General features: G+C 37.6%; 1 protein-coding gene across 4 annotated transcripts in view; it reads left to right on the top strand.

Moving 5' to 3' along the window:
- UBR2 (ubiquitin protein ligase E3 component n-recognin 2) overlaps positions 1 to 19145 on the top strand; it is a 61479-nt gene that overhangs the window by 9038 nt on the left and 33296 nt on the right. For 2 of the 4 annotated variants that reach the window (XM_072989726.2, XM_072989738.2), the window contains exons 4-17: positions 468 to 581; positions 1545 to 1675; positions 3765 to 3903; positions 5760 to 5822; positions 6997 to 7117; positions 8599 to 8706; positions 9255 to 9343; positions 11069 to 11167; positions 12965 to 13128; positions 13217 to 13316; positions 14289 to 14417; positions 16401 to 16584; positions 17567 to 17628; positions 18630 to 18740. In XM_072989726.2, coding sequence (XP_072845827.2) covers positions 468 to 581; positions 1545 to 1675; positions 3765 to 3903; positions 5760 to 5822; positions 6997 to 7117; positions 8599 to 8706; positions 9255 to 9343; positions 11069 to 11167; positions 12965 to 13128; positions 13217 to 13316; positions 14289 to 14417; positions 16401 to 16584; positions 17567 to 17628; positions 18630 to 18740 — 1614 coding nt within the window. Of the gene's footprint in view, positions 1 to 467; positions 582 to 1544; positions 1676 to 3764; positions 3904 to 5759; positions 5823 to 6996; positions 7118 to 8598; positions 8707 to 9254; positions 9344 to 10898; positions 10998 to 11068; positions 11168 to 12964; positions 13129 to 13216; positions 13317 to 14288; positions 14418 to 16400; positions 16585 to 17566; positions 17629 to 18629; positions 18741 to 19145 lie in introns of all 4 variants that reach the window. The other 2 variants (XM_072989742.2, XM_072989736.2) reach the window with 1 other exon arrangement.

Below are 19145 nucleotides of genomic sequence, written 5' to 3'. Positions count from 1 at the left end.
TTGTTGTGCATCATTAGTTTGATTAAAAGTAAATATGGGGGCTTTAGCTTTCTCAACATTATTGCAAAGTTGGGTAGCCAAGTGTTGTTTTTATCACCCAGATGTGATGTCCAATGCAACAATTATCTGGATTTCCTATTATGGAACTTAAGCTATCATTTATTACAAGATGCCTATACAGTCTTGTACTGGTGGTGAGGGAAGTAAGACACAGCCTCCAGGTCTAATTTTCTAGATTGATTGCATGAACAATTAAACTAATCCCAGAGTCCCTGATGTAGAAAAATGAGACATAAAGAAGAGTTATCTATCTTTCACTGTCTGTGGTACAACATGAGTTTCTTCCTTTTGTTTTCTGCCATTTCCCAAATTATTTATTGACTTTTGGGTGCAGAGTACATCCATTTGATGTTTTTATTTGACAGGCATACTTTTCTGTTCTTATTCATTTTGAAATAATATTTTAGATGACAACTTCTGGTGGTGGAGGTTTCTGTGATTGTGGCGATGCTGAAGCTTGGAAAGAAGGTCCTTATTGCCAAAAGCATGAACATAACATTTCAGAAACTGAAGAGGAGGAGGTAATATATACCTTTTAGAAACTTAGTGCTGAGAGAACTGGGTTGATTGAAGAAAACTGTGAGAATCTGTTACAAGACCATATTGTCCAGGCCTCCCCATACCATTATATCACAAGAGCTTGTTGCCTCCTGTGTGGGCAGAATTTGCTGCTGAAGTGAGAGGGACCATATCAAGATGGAAACAAAGGAAACTTTAGAGTCCTACAGGATTCTTGGTCAGATGTAGATGTTCTAAAAATTGGGTGCCTTCTTCCTCGGTCTCCCCAATTTTTATAAAACCTATCCCATAGAAGAATTTGGTTGAGACTCAACAATACACCTGGTTTCTAACCTTTCCACGATCCAATTAAGGTGTTCCCAAACCAGGCCTTAGTTTTTATATCTCAATCCCACGGCTGCTTTGATTTTTTTTTGCGCCATACCAACATTATTTCAGCTGAGAATGGGAAGGGTAATCTGAGCTCAGATCTGCCCTCTTCATTTCTGCCACCCAGGATGCCCTCTGAGCATCCATAGGGTTTTATCCTTAGTTACAGAAAGAAGACATGTTTCAAAGGCCTTGCCATGAGTTTTGGAGCTATAAACAGACTGAATTAATCAGAATGAACAGTAGTTTGGGCGCCCTAGGCAAAAGAAAAGAAAAATATTTTTTAAAAAGTTAATTTCCCTTTATTCTCTTGTTTTATTTTAATATGCTTTCATTTAATGTTATCTCTGTGTGTCTTATTTATGTATCTTCTGCTCCTTGTTTAATGACAATTAATGTGAAAAATGGCAAAAAGGAAGAAATTGCTAGATAATGTATAGGAATTTGGACGAACAAACTGTTAATTAAAAACCCATGGGGGTAATTAGGACTTTCTAAAACTAACTCTTAGGTCTCACCACAACTCAAACAAAACGGGTTATTTTTCAAGGCAATAGAAACAATGTGGTAATATTTTTCTCTCTGTCTTATTCTAGGATCCACTTGTGCACTTGTCAGAAGAAATGATAGCAAAAGTTTATAATATTTTTGCTATCATGTTTCAATATGCTGTAGATATATTAACATGGGAAAAAGAAAATGAACTGCCACCAGGTTTAGAAACAGGGTAAGTAAAAGTGTTGTCTGAGTTTTTAGGACTTACATTTAATACTAATATAATCACATTGTAACTCTCATCATGACATAATGTGCAATCCAAAGGTCATTTGTTAGTCGTACTGAAAACCATGTTACAAGCATTTATATGTTAACCTATCAATTTCAGTATGACCTAGATGTGACTGGTTATTTCTGCATTAAGAGCATAAGAGGCTGCTTTATAGTGAGTCAGATGCTCACAGCCTTAGTCATCTTGTCCAATATTGTTGGCCATGACTGTCAGAGGCTCTGCAGGGTTTCAAGATGGAGTTTTTCCAACCCTACCAGGAAATGCTGGGATGATACCTTGGACTTTCTGTGTGCAAAGCTTCTGCTCGGTCACAGAGCTGTGCCTTGGAGTTGTACTTGCTGGGCATTTTAATCCTAAGCAAAATTAGCAGTATATTCAATGGGCCATAACGTGGCTAGACAAAACATGGCTAAGATTATTCTTAAATGTTTAGGCTGTCTGAAGGATCATATTTTCCCATATGAGTCTCCCTGGGTTTTAAAATCTTTGCAGGGAGGTTTTTTTTTCTGAATTCTACCATCTTTGCAGGCTTCCCTTGCCTGGTGATAAAGCAAGAAGCAGTCTTTTGGGTGGCTGCTCATAGGCATTAATTTACATTACTTTTAATTCAGTGGTTATTTCAATATAATATTGATCAAAATCCTGTTTCTTAGTATAGTAAATCACACTAGAATAACCGTACTTAATCAATGGGAATTTTGGTGCGTCAACTCCTTAAATTCCATTGATTCAAATAGGCCTATTCTAACTGCAACTTACTTTAGCTTACTAAATTGCAGTTAAGGGTAGGCCCATTTGAATCAATGGAACATACAGCATAGTTGGTGAACTAAATCCCCATTGATACAGTAGGCCTACTCTAGTGCACCTTATTATACTAAGCAACAGAATTTTAGCCTGTATGTTTGATTTTTTTCAATGTTGAGTTTCCTGACCAGCCTCCCATTGCTTATGCTTTGGGACATAAGTCAAACAGTGTATATAACTGTGGTGAATTGTTGCTAACAAAGAGTCAAACTTGTATTTCTTGTCACACACCAGTTGTTTGACTTGGTACATGACTACTGTGTTTCCTCAAAAATAAAACAGGGTCTTATATTAATTTTTGCTCTAAAAAGCATTAAGGCTTATTTTCAGGGGATGTTTTATTTTATTCATGTACAACAATCTTTTGTTTAGTCGTTAAGTCATGTCCCTTCATGACTCCATGGACCAGAGCACGCCAGGCCCTACTGTCTTCCACAGCCTCCCGGAGTTGGATCAAATTCACGTTGGTAGCTTCCATAACACTGTCTATCCATCTCATCCTCTGTTGTCCCCTTCTCCTCTTGCCTTCACTCTTTCCCAACATCAGGAGCTTTTCCAGGGAGTCTTCTCTCCTCATGAGATGGCCAAAGTATTGAAGCCTCAGCTTCAGGATCTGTCCTTCCCATGAGCACTCAGGGTTGATTTCCTTCAGACTGGATAGGTTTGTTCTCCTTGCAGTCCAGGGGACTCTCAAGAGTCTCCTCCAGCACCACAATTCAAAAGCATCAATTCTTTGGCGGTCAGCCTTCTTTATGGTCCAGCTCTCACTTCCATACACTGCTACTGAAAAAAAGCCATAGCTTTGACTATGCGGACCTTTGTCGGCAAACATTGACTTCTTAACTATCAGCAGCTCATGCTAATAATTAACGCTGTTTGACTTGCGCTGTTGGGTATAAGTAGTAAGAATCTGGCTGTTGTATTTTTAGTGGTCTTTGTCCCTCAGTGTTTCGCAATCTGTCTTGTATCCCTTTATTGGGGAAAAGGAAAGTTGTAAAGAAAATAAATGAACAAATGTTAATAAAAAGATGATGGAAACGGAAATATGTTTCCAAATATAATGCATGCCAAGAAAATGTATTCACATGGCACTTGTTGTCCATGTTCCTATTGTCCAATTCAGTATATTTCTCTATACATATTCTAAAATATAGCAGTAAAGTGATATTTATGATATCTTGATTGATAACATTTCTAACTTTTAATGTTGTCATTACAGCAAAAAGAGTGATACGTACTACTGTATGCTTTTTAATGATGAAGTTCACACATATGAACAGGTTATTTACACTCTTCAGAAAGCAGTCAATTGTACACAAAAGGAGGCCATTGGTTTTGCAACTACTGTAGACAGAGATGTAAGTAAATGTTTAGACTTCTCTTAAAATGGTGCATGTAAATGATAAATTTTAAGAAGATTTAGTCCTCGTATAGGTTCTTCCTCCCTTCTTGATGGCTGAAAGAAATGATATAGGAAGGATAGAGTTGTATACACACCAGGTGGATAAACATCAATGATATTTTTAAAATAAAAATTAGTTTAAATCACAGTTTAAATGATGATTTAAATAAAAATTGATTTTTTAAATTTAAATTGGGATTTAAATCAATCAAATCCACCCTAGAGGCATTTTGCAGAGCTTTAAAACATAGTTAATTGCCTGCTGTCTCCTGATCTAATTGTCCTTCTTAACTTTCTTCCAAGAATGTACTTGTCAACATGCAATTTCTTCTTTACCTCCCCTGCCTTTCCAAATAATGCTGTGAACGTTGGGGTGCTTTTTGTTGGACATCTTCCCAGCCTCAAATTCTTTGGTAGTATGTTTGCAAGCTATCATCACTGTATCTCTGAGAAAGGAAAGCTTTTTATTTAAGTACATGATCCCTTTTATGCTGTTCACCAGAGCTTTTGTTTTAGTTAGCCCCTGTTCAAGGGCAAAAGGAGACAAATTGTCAGTGTAATAGCCCTAGCTTGAAACAAGGGACATTTTCAAAAGCAAATTGATCACTCTGAAATTCTTGGTCAGGTTGAGATGATGAAGAACATGTAGCTAGTACTGAAACCAAGAATAAAGTGGCTTGTGGTATGTGTGGTTTCAGGAGGAAATACACCAATACAGGACTTGAAAAGATCAGGGAAATTCTTATGTTTCAGAGGAATCAGACAGTATAACAAAGACGAATGTGTTTTTTATCAAGAAACTCTTCTTCAGGGGCTTTTTCCACAGAAGAACTGTTTAAGAACCTTGCATGCAGATATTTGTTTTAGTCAGATATGATTGTAGACTAAAAAGCTCCTCTGATTTGACTAAGGAAATGTCCCTTAATTGATTCTGATGTATTTTTGTGTACTTTTTTTGAAGTTGACTCTTCTTGATCTGCTGTAATGAGCAGGAACCTTTTCATTTCTTCTCCCCCAAGAGAAGAAATGAATGATCTCTTTATGGCCCTTCCCATTTCACTTCACTTAGCGCAGAGATAACGTGCTATCTCTATATTTAGCCAAGGCAAAGAGATAGTTCCGAAACCAGCAAAATCAGGGAGCTGGACAGGGGACAGACTGTATTTGTTTTCAGTGTGGAAGGGATGGTCACTCTCGAATTGGCCTTCTCAGCCACACTAGATGTTGTTCCAAGACCTCTATTCAGAGCCCGTTACCATAGTCTCTCGAGACTGAAGGATGCCTACAAGCCACTTAGATTACATGGAGTGACATGATGACTTCATAGGGTACAGTTTTCTCATGAAATCCCTGAAGAGTTCTATAATTTTGTGCACTTGCTGCAAGTGATACTTGCTGTATTTATAGTATATGTGATTAAAATAATAAAATATGTGCAAAACCCATTATAAATATAACATTCCTCTGTTCAGCTGACTTGGATGTGGTAAATTAAAGTTTAGGATATGTATTAACACAGGTTTTGCTGTAATTAGTACCATAACTTGTATATTTAGTATATGTCAATGCTTATAGTTAATATAGACTAGTACAGCATTGTAGAGTTCAAGATTCAGTGATGCAGATGACTGAGGCTGTAATCGTGCAGAATTATATTAAAGTAAAGCCCTTGAACTTAGTGGGGCTTGGTTTTGACTAGACATATGTAGACTACAGTTAGCTACCCATTATTCAATGTGCCGTTAAAATGCAGTAGTTTAAGTTTTAGTTATATTTATAATAAACATTTATATGGCTATATAACCTTAACAGGGACGCAGGTCAGTTCGCTATGGAGATTTTCAGTACTGTGATCAAGCCAAATCAGTGATTGTGGTAAGTTGTTATTGCTTCTTTTCTCTTAGTTCTGTCAGAAATTGTTACCTATGTAGCATATCTCTGTTACTGTGCTAGAAATATAAAAATGTATTTCTAATGAGGTGGTCAGACACCTCTGTGTCTTATTAGTCTTCTTCACTTTCTGAGTATTCCATCCTTTGAAACTTTAAAAATGCTACATTCTGCTATCAAATAATGACCAGTGAGTAGTGGCAACTTGACTCCTTAATGTATTGTGTCATCATCATCGGACTGAAGGATGCCTATGATGATGATGATGATTTCTGGGAGTTGCAGTTCTCACAAGTAATTTTTTCAAGGCTTGGTTGTATGTATGGCTGCTTTTAAAGATAGTTTAAAAACTGAATTTAATTCAGTACCCAGCTGCTGAACTACTGTACTTCATTTAACCAGAATAAAATGGCTAAACGTCAGGGTGTAACTGAAAGATCTGTGGCAGCTCACAGTCTATTTCCAAGCACAATTCAGTTTGCTGTTCTGTTTTCAAAGCCTTGTATGGGTTGGACTGGAGTACATGAAGGATTGCTCCCTTCATATCAGCCTGCTTGCTCGCACATTAAGGAGGTTCTTCTCAAGATATCCTCTATTTGAAACAGGGCTGGTGATGATGTAAGAGACATAAGACAGGATTTTCTCAGTTGTGGTCTCTAGCTGTGACATGTTTAGTGGTGAATAAAAGGTTAGCAGCTTTGACAGCTTTTGCCCACTTTCATGATGGAGAGTGGAAGACTGAAATTTCCTGTAGTCAGAAGAGAAATCTTAGATGCAGGATTCCTATTTGTAGATAAGTTACTCCCCTGTGCAGATGCATCCATTTGTAAGTCCAGATATATACAGAAATACAGCAAGCGTCTTGCTATGTTCATGTTCCTCTCTTGAAGCTATACATACCATTGCTTTTTGTCAAATATTCCTGAGGTTGTTAACCCTCATGTTGCAAAGACAGTTGTGGTTTTATAACTGCAACATGAAAATGTGCAGGTGTCATTATATTTTAGAGAATATTTGTTTGTGAGCTTATAAGAACTCACAAACTCTGTTTTCCTAAGGTTCAATGTGGGTCTCAATTGTCCGAGATGAAAAGTGTGTTGTTTTACAAAAACATACTAATAACTTCTCTCCTCTTTCTTATTCTCTTTTTTTTCTGAAGAGAAATACCAGTCGCCAGACTAAGCCACTGAAAGTTCAAGTTATGCATTCATCTATTGTTGCCCATCAGAGTTTTGGTTTGAAACTTCTGACTTGGCTGGGTAACATTATTGGATACTCAGGTATGACCATTTAAAATATAATATAAAATAAGGGAAAATCCCTTGATGGAAAGAAAAAAAATCCTTCTAGAGAAGAGTGATAGAGTGACATGTACAACACATTTTTTCTTATGCAGTTAAATTCAAAAAGTCCATAGATCTGGTGGTACTTGTGAACATGTAATCAGATTGATTTTGAGTTATGAGTCATGGTTATACATAGCATGAGAGCCAAACTATGTGTGATGTAGGGGAGATCTATATTTGGCTATCTAAACAAAATCTTATTTTCCAGAAGCAATTGTGGAAATGAACAGTTAACTATTTCTGTTCCCACTACCAGCTAGCCCTGTCATCATGCTTAACTGTGGAAAGAAAACTAGAGTCACAATCACTCAATAGTAGTCTGTGACTGTCTCTGTTTCTGTTTGGTTTGAATCAGATTAGTTCAGGGCAAAAATTAGGACCCTTTCTCTCTATACTACCTTGCAGCTCCTGTCTAAATTGGATGCTCCTGCAGCGGCCTTAAAGAAACAAGCCATAAAACACATAGAAAAAGATGTTGGAAGAACTATTAAGGGATATCTTCTATCACATGTGATGTTACATTCTTATCTTAACAAAAACCCCAATAGTATTGTACATTGCAACAATTGATCTGCCACTTGATCTGCCGTCTAAACTGAGAATGGCAAACTTGTGAACCTCTCCAGGTCCTATGAGTACCAAACTGAATGAGAAGGCGTGGCAATAGTAGTCTAACAAGATTTTGGAGGACTGTTAATTCTCTGTCTCTGTTTTAAATGTAAAACTTCCTTAAATACCATTCATTTCTTCATTCTTTTGGGAATTTGAAGGAATCTTACATTTTAAGTAACGTTACTATGCTTTGATCAACCTGCTGTGGAAAGTGATATTCATGTGAATAGGAAATTCAAAGTTAATAGAAATGTCTTGTATTTAGTTCTAATTTATTAAATGTATGAGTCACTTCTCACACTCTAAAGAAGTCTTAAAGTTTAGGAAAGGATCAAAACAAAGAGGCTAATACTTCCTTGCCTTTTTACGCCAGCATAACATTTGGAAGCAGATTGCTCAAGTGAAGAAATCACCATGGACATTATCTGCTGCTTAGTGCATCACATGATTCAGTTACAGTAGATAATGTCTAGAGAGATTTCTTCACTTGAAGCAATTTGCCTTCAAATGTTCATACCATTGCCAGAGGATTTTGGTCAAAGGACAATAATCATTAAAATAATAAAAATTACAGAAATCTTAGCCCTTCTGCAGAAGATACCTAAATGGAATAGTAAAATAAAATAAAAATCTTCATTAACGTGGGAATAAACAACAAAATAACTACCAAACCCAAGTCATTGTACATTTTATATAATGATGATTAAATATTGTAGATACAATTGAACTGGACACTCATGCATGGAATTTGATTATTAATGCAAAATTCTTTTGTCTCTGTGTTACTTTTTGTTTTTGATCAGATGGTCTTCGAAGAATACTGTGTCAGGTTGGCTTACAGGAAGGACCAGAAGGAGAAAACTCTTCTCTTGTGGATAAACTAATGCTGTCTGATTCAAAACTTTGGAAAGGTATGTTATTTCCAATTTTTCTTGTTTCAAAAGAAAACTGGAGACAACAAGCTCCAGCTGAGAACCCCTTTTCTGTACAAGCTGAGCTATTTGCATTAATCAGACAGAAAGAAGCTGTTTGATATAGGAAGGGAACACAGACTTTGGGTGTCCATGAAGGGAATTCCCAGGTGTTGCCTCTATTAGCTCCTGTTTTACTGCAGATTGCAAGAGGGTAAAATGAGATATACTGTTCAGGTGATCATAAGGAACAAATTAAGGATGGGAACAGCTCTTTTCAAACAAGCAAAATCAAGCCGAGATTGTAATTCTCAAGCCGCTTGATAGGTAGTAAACCATATTGCAGGGCTTCCGTTAGAATATGCCTGCAGTAAGATTCTGACCTCCTCCTGGAGATCAAATAACTGGTTTTACCTATCTGAAAGGCTGTTACATTCCCCCCCCCCCAGAAGTAGTCCACAGGCTTTAAAACTATTCAAGAGTCGTTACTGTGATGGAAACTTACCAAATAACATTCTTGTATCTTTTTTTTTAATTAAAAAAAACAGGAGCTAGAAGCGTGTACCATCAGTTATTCATGAGCAGCCTGCTTATGGATTTGAAGTACAAGAAACTTTTTGCTGTCCGGTTTGCAAGAGTGAGTATCTTTTTACAGCTGTTAAAAGTACTTGACAGTGCAAATGGGAACACTGTGAATGGAATAAACAATTGTGACACTAAACAATGATGATTTGACATAAGGGCTCGTGATAGTGTTGCTGCATGTGTGGTGTCTTGTTTGTATATAAGCACTTGGTGCACACTGAAATATGCCACAGCTTTGGATTAGAACTATAGGAATATACATTCTTGTGTGATTTGGGTCACGTATAATGTAATTCCTGTTGCATGTTCTTGGTAGTTGTTAGTCCAGAGCAGACCCGTTGCAGTAGTTACATGAGTTCAATTGATTTTAATGGGGTCTCCTCCAGTTAGAAATAACAATTAGAATTCGGCCATTATGATTTAAAAACCATTTAATAGTTTAAATCCCATACTAATGGAGGATAGGTAGCCTAATAGATTCCCCCCCTTACCTTGTAGCATTCTCTGTTATCCTAAAGCAGATGTGAACAAAATGCAACCTGCAGGCCGTACGCAGCCTGCCAAAGGTTTTGATTTGGCCCCCAGAATCTCTAGGCCCCCATGTTCTCCCCCTAAAAATGCATTAAGAGTGCCTTTTCTTTTTTCTTTTACTAAAGAATTCCTTGCGCCATCTAGGAAGCATGAGAGGCAATTTTGCCATGCTTTGGGGGCCATAGCATCTCTAGCAATCCCCAGATATTTGTTGATTTTTAAAAATGGCCAGTACAGGCTCTGAGGAGGGGTTTCCTTTTTATGATTATTTTAAAAAGCTATTTCTTAAAGAGAAATGTTTTGCAGGTAGCAGGATGTGAAGGGCAGATGTGGCATTTCAAGCTGTAAGGGTGGGTGGATATGAAATTGCTCATCCCTGCATTAAAGAGTTGCCTGGTCTTCCAGAGCAGGTTTTAAGCACGCAGAAGGAGGAGGGGTGCAGGGAGAAATGGAGAGTAGACAGAAGCAGATCTGTCAACAGTGTCTCAGCATTGGATATGGCCCTGACTTTTAAATAAGAAGTTGTAACCTGCCACCCTCCAGATGTTGTTAACCTCCTGACTGTTGGCTGAGACAGATGGGAATCTCTCAGGCAACATCTGTAGAAGAGCAAGTTCCCTACCCTCATTTAATAGCTACAGTTACATTACTTTATCCCCTGGTAAAGTTTATGTTGAAACTAATATTGTTCTGTGAGGTGCAAATCAGTGTCTTGTTTGCTTCCCCCCCCCCCAATAACCATGGGTGTAATGTTAAAAATAAAAAAAAGTTTCTTACATGTTGCACTGCTTCCCAAAGAGGATCTCTAAATATTGGCTAAATAGAACAGTATTTCCTATAGCAACTGATGCTTGTGATATTCATAATTAGCTTGCTTTTTTCCTTTTACACAAGTAATTCTTGTTGCTCTAACTATGACTTATTCTTGGCCTGTTAAATTGTGATGGTATAGCACGTTTGCTTTTCACTCCTTCTGCATTAATGCAGTTTGAGCACAAAATTTCCCTACCACAAACAAATCTGGACATAACAACCAGTCAGTACGGATTAGAGGTGAATTTCCCCTTGTTGTTTAGAATTATCGGCAGTTGCAGAGAGATTTTATGGAGGATGATCACGAGCGGCCAGTGTCGGTTACTGCTCTCTCTGTTCAACTCTTCACTGTACCTACTTTGGTGAGTAGTGCTGCCTTTTTTTTAAAACTGATAGCTGGTACCCTTTGCCTCTTTTGCCTCCTTTTTAATAGAATTATGAGCGATTGCAGAATGATTTTGTGAAAGATGACCACGACAAAGAGTACTCAATTGCTGAACTCTCAGTACAGATATTCACAGTGCCTTCGCTTGTAAGTACTGAAGTGTTGAATGAACCCGTTTGCTCTGACTCCTGTTCAGATTTAACATATGATTGTTTTATATGTTGCCACCAGAGTTTGCGGAGTCTTACAGAATTTTGTAGCTAAACCCCCCCCCCCCAGATCCCTGCCCCTAAAGGGATTAGAATCTAATAGAGTACAGGCAGTGGAGAAAACCAGCAGGAGGCAGAGGGAGATTAATATTACTTCTACTGTACTGAGTAACTAAAATCACTCCTGTTAACATTGTAGCTGTGGTACAACAGATTCATAGATGACTATCTGTCCCAAGAAGCAGACATAACTTTTTGTCACTTGTAAAATTGTAAACATTGTGCCTGCATTTCAGCCACATTTGTATATAGTTTCTGTTTTGTTTCCTTTCAGACAAAAATGGCTGCTATAAAATTGTCTCATTAATGGATTTTGTTCTTTGGGCAGTTTTTTCTCCTAGCCTAACCATTGAGTCTAAAAATTCCCCTTGTCATAAGAAAGAGACTAGAATTTGCAGTAGGTACAGGATATACGAGGCCTGCAAATCTAACTCAAATGCAACTCTAACCTTAGGCTAATCTTCAGTATGTTGAAATTCTCATGGGGTCAATAAATATCCAAGAATTCACATAATACGAGTTTTTTTTTTAAAAAAAAATCCTAATGAATAAAGATTAAAGTTAACAGTTGTTCTTGCTTCAGTAATGTGCACATTGTTTATACATCTTAGTTGAGATGGAAATAAGTTACTTTTCTACTATGTTGGATATTGTTTTCCTCATAATTAGAATCTGACGTTGAAATTATAGATATAGCGTAAGTGAGTTGACGTCTTTTATATTTGTGTCAGCAATATGTAAAGCCCTGTCAGTCATCAAAACTAAAACCCCTGGATATCGCCATGAATTTATGTTATATTAAGTCAGTCTTCCAGAGATCTTGGAAGTAACACACATCACATTTTCAGGGGGTGACTACATTTATAAATAGTATGGGAATTGCTCTGGGATTGGGATGATTAGATTTGTATTTTTTTCGTTGATTATACAACATATAAATAAAAGCAAATCAGCCCAAATTCCCCCCACATCAGAATTCTTTTCCTTCACTGCTGGGGCTTCTACTTTTCTTGTGACAAATGCATTCAGATTAATTTAGGTGGTGTGATCACTTGTGTTGATGCACAAGAGTATATGCATATATGCAGGGTGCTGTTGGTTGGGTAGGGAAGCAGCAGCAAAAGAACACTTGTGGGGGGGCAGTTCCCCTCAGATGCCTTTAGAGATAACCAAGGAGACTTCAGATCTTTGCTAGTAATGCTGTTTCTTTTCTTTTTTTAAGGCTTTGTGCCTGCACTACGATAAAGATGCACTAGGACACGTCAGCAACAAAAGAGAGACAAAGAGAGGATGAAATAACTAACCAGTGCTTCTGTGCAGTTTGTTAAGACAGCTATGCTGTAACTGTGCCTCCTGCAAATCTGGATGGCTGTAGCAGAAGCTGCCATAACAAGCTTCACACAAGGGCTGATTGCCAGTTTCCTCCTTTTTCTCTACTGACTTCTGTGTAGTTGGCTAAAGTGTGTTTGCCAGGAAAACGCAATTTCCTGGGTGGAAATTCATAGTGGATCAATTAGTATTTTTTCTGCCTTGTAGTCACACCCCCAGGTAGTTTCCTGTTCAGGAATTTGCTTTTCATGCCTTTTGCTGCAGAAATGGGATATAGTCTGCTTTCTTAGTCTCTTTATTTTTCTAAGTTGTGGAAATAAAAAAAGTAAATATATTTTTGCCATAGGCTCGAATGTTAATAATAGAAGAAAACCTCATGACAACTATCATTTCAACATTCATGGACCATTTACGTCATCGAGATGTGCAGGGACGGTTTCAGTTTGAACGGTACACTGCCCTCCAGGCTTTCAAATTCCGACGAGTACAAAGCCTGATTCAGGATTTAAAGTAAGGAGTTTTTAATCTAATCTGTCAGAATACTTATACATAGGTAAGAAAAAAAATCAGGTTACAAACATATTTTTGCTCTCTCTAGGTATGTGTTGATAAGCAAGCCGCTTGACTGGACAGATGATTTGAGACAAAAATTTCTAGAAGGATTTGATGTTTTCTTGGAGTTGTTAAAGTGTATGCAGGTAGGTGATTTTCCTTCCCCCTTCCCTCCCTTCCTCCCTCCCTCCCTTCCATCCTTCCTTTATTTTTCCGTGTAAAAAGACACTTTTTCCTAAAATAGAGGAAAAATTGAGGATTGTTTTATACATGGAAATAAGGGGGGAGCACTTTCCCCCACCACTTTTTGCAAAGAAAGTGGAAGGGGAAAGTAAAAAGTGGTGGGGGAAAAGCAGCTTTTTGCAAAGAAAGTGGAGGGGAAAAGCACTTTTTTGCAAGAAAATGGAGGTCCCTGTCTTCCCCCTCCATTTTCTTGCAAAGAAAGAAATGTTGGGTTAGAGACGAGGGGGGGATCTTACACATGGGGGCATCTTATACACGGAAAAATACGGTACTTACTTTGTACACTGCCCATCTAGACTTGGGCCACTCTGGGTGGCTCACAACATAATCAAACATAAAACATCCCTAGATATATAAAATATAAACCTATTATACTTACTGTAGGACAACAAATATGACGGTATGAGGTCCTCTTTATATTTCTATTACATTTCCAGTATCTTGCAAAATGTTAGTATTTAATTTTGTTGCTGCAAGCGAATGAAGAGCAGGAATACTGTATTTTTGTTGATTTAATTCTTTCTCACCCAACCTATAATTGGCAAATCTCAAGTCAGGTATAATCAGTAAAACCACAGTAAAAGAATTTAACAAAGTTTGAATACTTTAAAATGCAAGGTTTTAAGACTTTAAAACAATGTGACAATTAACAGTTTAATAATGGAGTGGTTAATTGTCACTGTTCTGTTTCTGCAGAACTAATGCTTTTTGCAGCCCTCTCCCTGTAGAGCAGTGGTAGAACATCCTGCTGGCGGCTGGAGTTAACAGAGTTTTCAAGGGGTACATGCACTCTTTCTTTTGTTCTCTTTTCTGTGACCGTATCTCTCTTACACCCCACCTATAAGTAGCTCACCATGCTTTTCTTCTGTCTCAAGGGTATGGATCCTATAACCCGTCAAGTAGGGCAGCATATTGAAATGGAACCAGAATGGGAAGCAGCATTCACATTGCAAATGAAACTGACACATGTAATCTCAATGATGCAGGACTGGTGTGCTTTAGATGTAAGTTGTATTTCATTCAAATGTATTCAAATTTTCATTGAAGAACTAGATTTTATTTTGCTTAGGATGAATATATCATTAAAGCTCATATGTTTGTAAGTGGGACCTCAAATGCCATGCTTTTTAAAAAATGTAGCATTGGTGCAAACTTTGTTGACTTTGTTAAACAAAGCAACTTAAAGTTTGGACTGGTATAGTGTCTGTTGAAGAACCTTGACTCCTATTTAAATGCCTGTATGAATGCCTCTTATGTAAATAAGTTTGAATGTATGTAGGAAAAATACTATTACCAGGTTATGTTCCCTCTGCTGGTGGAAGTGTCTTTGATTCAGTGAATGAAATTGAAGGAGAGATTTTATTTGCATTTTATTTTCATTTTTTACAACCACAGGCCAGCCATTTAAAAGCAAAAGAGAAAACTTGAATTAAAAGGCAGATAGCAGTGCTCTTTAACAAAGTCTGTTAGATTCAAGGATGGTTTCAAGACCTAATTTTATCTATGCAGTGCTCCTAGTATGACTGATGGAATGATTTTCCAGTTACTTTATTGTTGTACATGCAGTTGCACAGAATCTTGCAGCCTTGGCTCTAACTTTGCCAGATCAGAAAGGAGGAGGTAGAAATAATACTTATCAGATCTGCCTGGTAATTTTTTTTAAATATGGGGAAATATATGTGTTCCGGATATCTTCATAAAGTAGACAATACAATGAAACATTATTAATTGTTTCTGCCACCTCCGATTGGCAAGGACAAAGTTGGTGTGAATAAGAGGTGCACAAATATTTTCCTTCTATTTATCTGTATGACATTAGAGTGGGTTAGAGTAAAAAACTCTGTGGTACTACTTGAATTCTAAATTATGAGGGCAGTCTGCTGGAACAAAGGTTTTACAGTTATTCCTAGCCGTTAGATAATGCTCGGTTTGAGTGACATCCCCAATCTCTTATTTAACAATTTCATGGCACAGCAAGTTTGATGGATTGATACTGTAAGTGAATATTTTCTCCTCAAAGCCTGTCACTTAGCCTGAGAGATGGTTATGTATTAGAATTAGAAGACTTAACTCGGTGGGGTTGAGATTTCATTTAAGCCAGAAGATTTCTTTAAGCCATTTGAAACCAGATTTTATTTGCTAATTTCTTTTCCTTCTGTAGTCGTCTGCAACCTGTGTGCTCCAGAGGGCTAGGGGCCCTTTGGAACAGCACAGAGGTGCTTGGAGGTGTTGCTGAAGAAGGGGAATCATCTCCCCCTTCCTTATATGGAAGCTTTCTCTGGATTGCAGAACTTGCTGTCTTTGAGGGACACTGAGTCCAACCCACTGCTTATTGTAAGGATCCAAATCAAAGTAGATCTGACAGATAGTTTTCCCATTTTCTCTTGAATACCTCCAGCATTGGAGTGCTTATATTCCATTAAATCCACAATTTTCAAGGTCCTGCTTTAACAAATAAATGATGTTTTTCCACAAGCAAAACTCCTCTTTCACTCATAGTTTTTTTTCAACTTTGTGATAGACATGTAAGAAGAGAAGGAGAAAAATAGTAGCAATCTGAAATCCAGATATATTCTCTCTTTCCTGTTCTGTATCAGTTGCCACCAACTACTTTGAAATGTGGGCCAATATCCTGTTGACACTGGGCATAATTTCATGCTCCACCGCAGATCATTCCCACAGTCTCTAGCATGGTGTTGCACAAGCATGAGGTTGACTTGTTGAAACAAATAGGATTTAGGCTTGTGCCAGGAAGTACAAGGTATCTCCTTGTCCAAAAGAGCCCAGCTACTTGCACAGTGGCTGGCTGCACAGATGGAATGCACACAGAAGATGTTTCAGCTCGTTTGCTTTATGGAGTGTGTGCAGTTCACAACTGCACACACTCCATTTAATTTAGTTCTGCAGTCTCTTCATACATTATGACATAGAACTAGATTACATAGGAATTGTGTTTCTATAATTACAAGCATTTTTGATCTTTACAGGAAAAAGTGCTCATTGAGGCCTATAAGAAATGTCTGACTGCACTGATGCAATGCCACAGTGGTTTTACTGATGGAGAGCAGCCTATTGATCTCAACATGTGTGGACACTCAGTCGAGACTATCCGATACTGTGTTTCTCAGGAAAAAGTTAGCATTCATCTCCCTGTTTCTCGTTTACTTGCAGGTAACAATGAAATTGCTTCATGGTGCACAGGAAGTTTTTTAAAAAGCCATTCATACAAGCACAAAGTGTTCAGAGATTAGATTTTTTTAGATATTTACATGTGCTGCATGAAACTGTTTTATAGATTGTATATATTGCTAAAACTGTCTACCCAGAGTAACTATGGTGATACCTATTTTCTTTGGAAATGGATGTATTTCAGTATGTGCAAGGTAATGATGTATGTATGAATGAGGATATCTCACAGCCTTTAGTCCATGCAAAAAAAAAAGTCAGTTATGTGTTTTATGCTAAAAGGTGCTTGTCAAACTCTTATGTTTTGTATTCACAGGCAAGCTGTTAAAAAGTGGCTTGTTGTGACCTATCAGGCTGCATACATGGTTTCTCTACTGCATATGATTTCAGAACTGAGATATTTGTGGGCCTAGAAACAACTTAATTTTCTCCAGTTTATTTTGTTTTATTATTCTTGAGTGTTGTTAGCCGCCCAGAGTAGACTTTGGTCAAGATGGGCGGGATATAAATAAATAAATAAATAAATAAATAAATAAATAAATAAATAAATAAATAAATGCACTCCAAGCACAAATAAGTGCTGGAGTACATCTAAAAACTAGGTTGCATTCCATCTAAGCTGGTGGTCATACCTGCTTACCCTGAGGTCACATAAAGAATACACAGGAATTTGATGAATTCAGTTCAGTCCACTTTACTGAAACAGAAGTACTTCTTGCATATAGGAATATTGCAGTGACATGTTTAGTGGAGCACTTAGGCATTTATGTCTAATATGCTCTTACGTGGTAGGAGGATTTTGTCTCAGTTCTATGTAGACCTGTAAGAATTGGGTGCCACACCCAGACTCAGAGTTTGGAAAATATGCTTTCTAGTAACCTCATGATTTTCCCAGAATTGAGTACTTCATATGAGGCATACAAGAGGATAACTGTTAATGCAAAAATTATTCTTTATGTTAATGTAGGTTTACATGTGCTTCTGAGCAGAACTGAAGTGGCATACAAGTTTCCAGAACAGCTGCCAATGGTGAGTGGTATGCCAATATTGCTTAATGCGTGCCTACAATTGGATTGTTGTTTTAAAAATGTAACAACTTTGGGTGCAAAAAATGTTGATGGTGATAAGAAATAAATGAATGAAACAATAGCAAAGGAAAAGTGTCCTTAGATCTGGTTAATGTTGTAATTTAGATGTCAGGGAGTTTTCTCATTTGTCTACAACACTTTAATACAGTATATGTTTTTCCTGCAAGATAAAAAAAGTGAGATGTTGCTAATATCTCTCTTCTGATTTCCTAAATGCTTTCACATTTTACTCCTACAGCAGCAAAGCATCATAGGATAGATAGGTTTATTGATGCCAAGGGCTTAATTTTATTCCTGTTTAACTGAAGGGTTGTTGTTGAGTCTTGGCTCCTTATTCATGTTAAGGAAGTATAGAAGTCTTTACTATTAGTATTAAAGCATATTAATGAATGGTAGTAACCGTCAAAACGAGGCTGCCTCAGGGAGATGTTGTTTTAGCCACTCATCATATAGATGTGTTCAAAGACATTGGTGTCAGACTGTTTTTGAAGTTGACCAGCATTTAGCACATTCCTGAGGATTTCATATGGCAAGTACAGCCGTTGGGAAGTTAAGGTTCTCACCTTGCTGCAGATGGTCATGCTGAACAGCAGACTCTTCCTTGCCACCAAGATGGCACCAATAAAACGGGAGGGGCATGGCGCCCCGGGTCTTTTATGGATAGCAGCCTGAGCACTGGAGAGATGCCTGGATGTCATTTAGTTATTCAGAGTTGTGAAGGTAGCACTCCATTGTGGGTAAGGAAATTACGGTCACTAGCAGGCATCTAGAGGGTGCTATAGGCAAAGGATGTTAGGAGGAGAAAAACAGGATGGCACTTTTCACTTGCTATTTTTTCAAGAATAGAACAGGATTTCTTACTATCATTAAAAATATTTTAAGGAGCTAGCAAAGAATCCTTCAAATCAGAAGCCATCTTTATGTTTTATCTACTTGATGCAGAGTGAACTCAGTCCACCTATGCTAATAGAACATCCCCTACGGTGTCTTGTTCTATGTGCCCAAGTGCATGCTGGAATGTGGAGAAGAAACGGCTTCTCGCTTGTCAACCAAGTAAGTATGAGAATTCCTGTTTTCCCCTTGTCATGTAAATGAGAGAGTCATAGGGCAGATTGAAATGATGACTTAATTGTGCTAGCCTGGGTACCTAGATAGATAATCTCCATATTTACATAGCTGTGTTGTGCTTTTTCTGGATCCCCAATGTATTTGTTAGGAACTGAGAGTCACTGAATTAAAAATGTTTATTATTTCAACCTGTTGTGTCAATGAATGAGAGACACAAAGTTCTGTTTTTGGGAGCACACTGAAGGCCAGCACATAAATGTATAAATTAAATTTAAAAAAAAAAAATTGCACTGCTTATGTATTGCCCCATAGCACTTAGAGCACTCTCTGGGTGGTTTACAATTCAATTATGCAGGGTACACATATTCTGTTCTATAGAATAGAACAGTA

Source organism: Pogona vitticeps, chromosome 1 (assembly GCF_051106095.1).
Source record: "Pogona vitticeps strain Pit_001003342236 chromosome 1, PviZW2.1, whole genome shotgun sequence".
In the NCBI taxonomy this organism is placed as follows: Eukaryota; Metazoa; Chordata; class Lepidosauria; order Squamata; family Agamidae; genus Pogona; species Pogona vitticeps.
The sequence above is the reverse complement of the archived record's forward strand: the minus strand, read 5'-3'. Positions and strand labels throughout refer to the sequence as shown.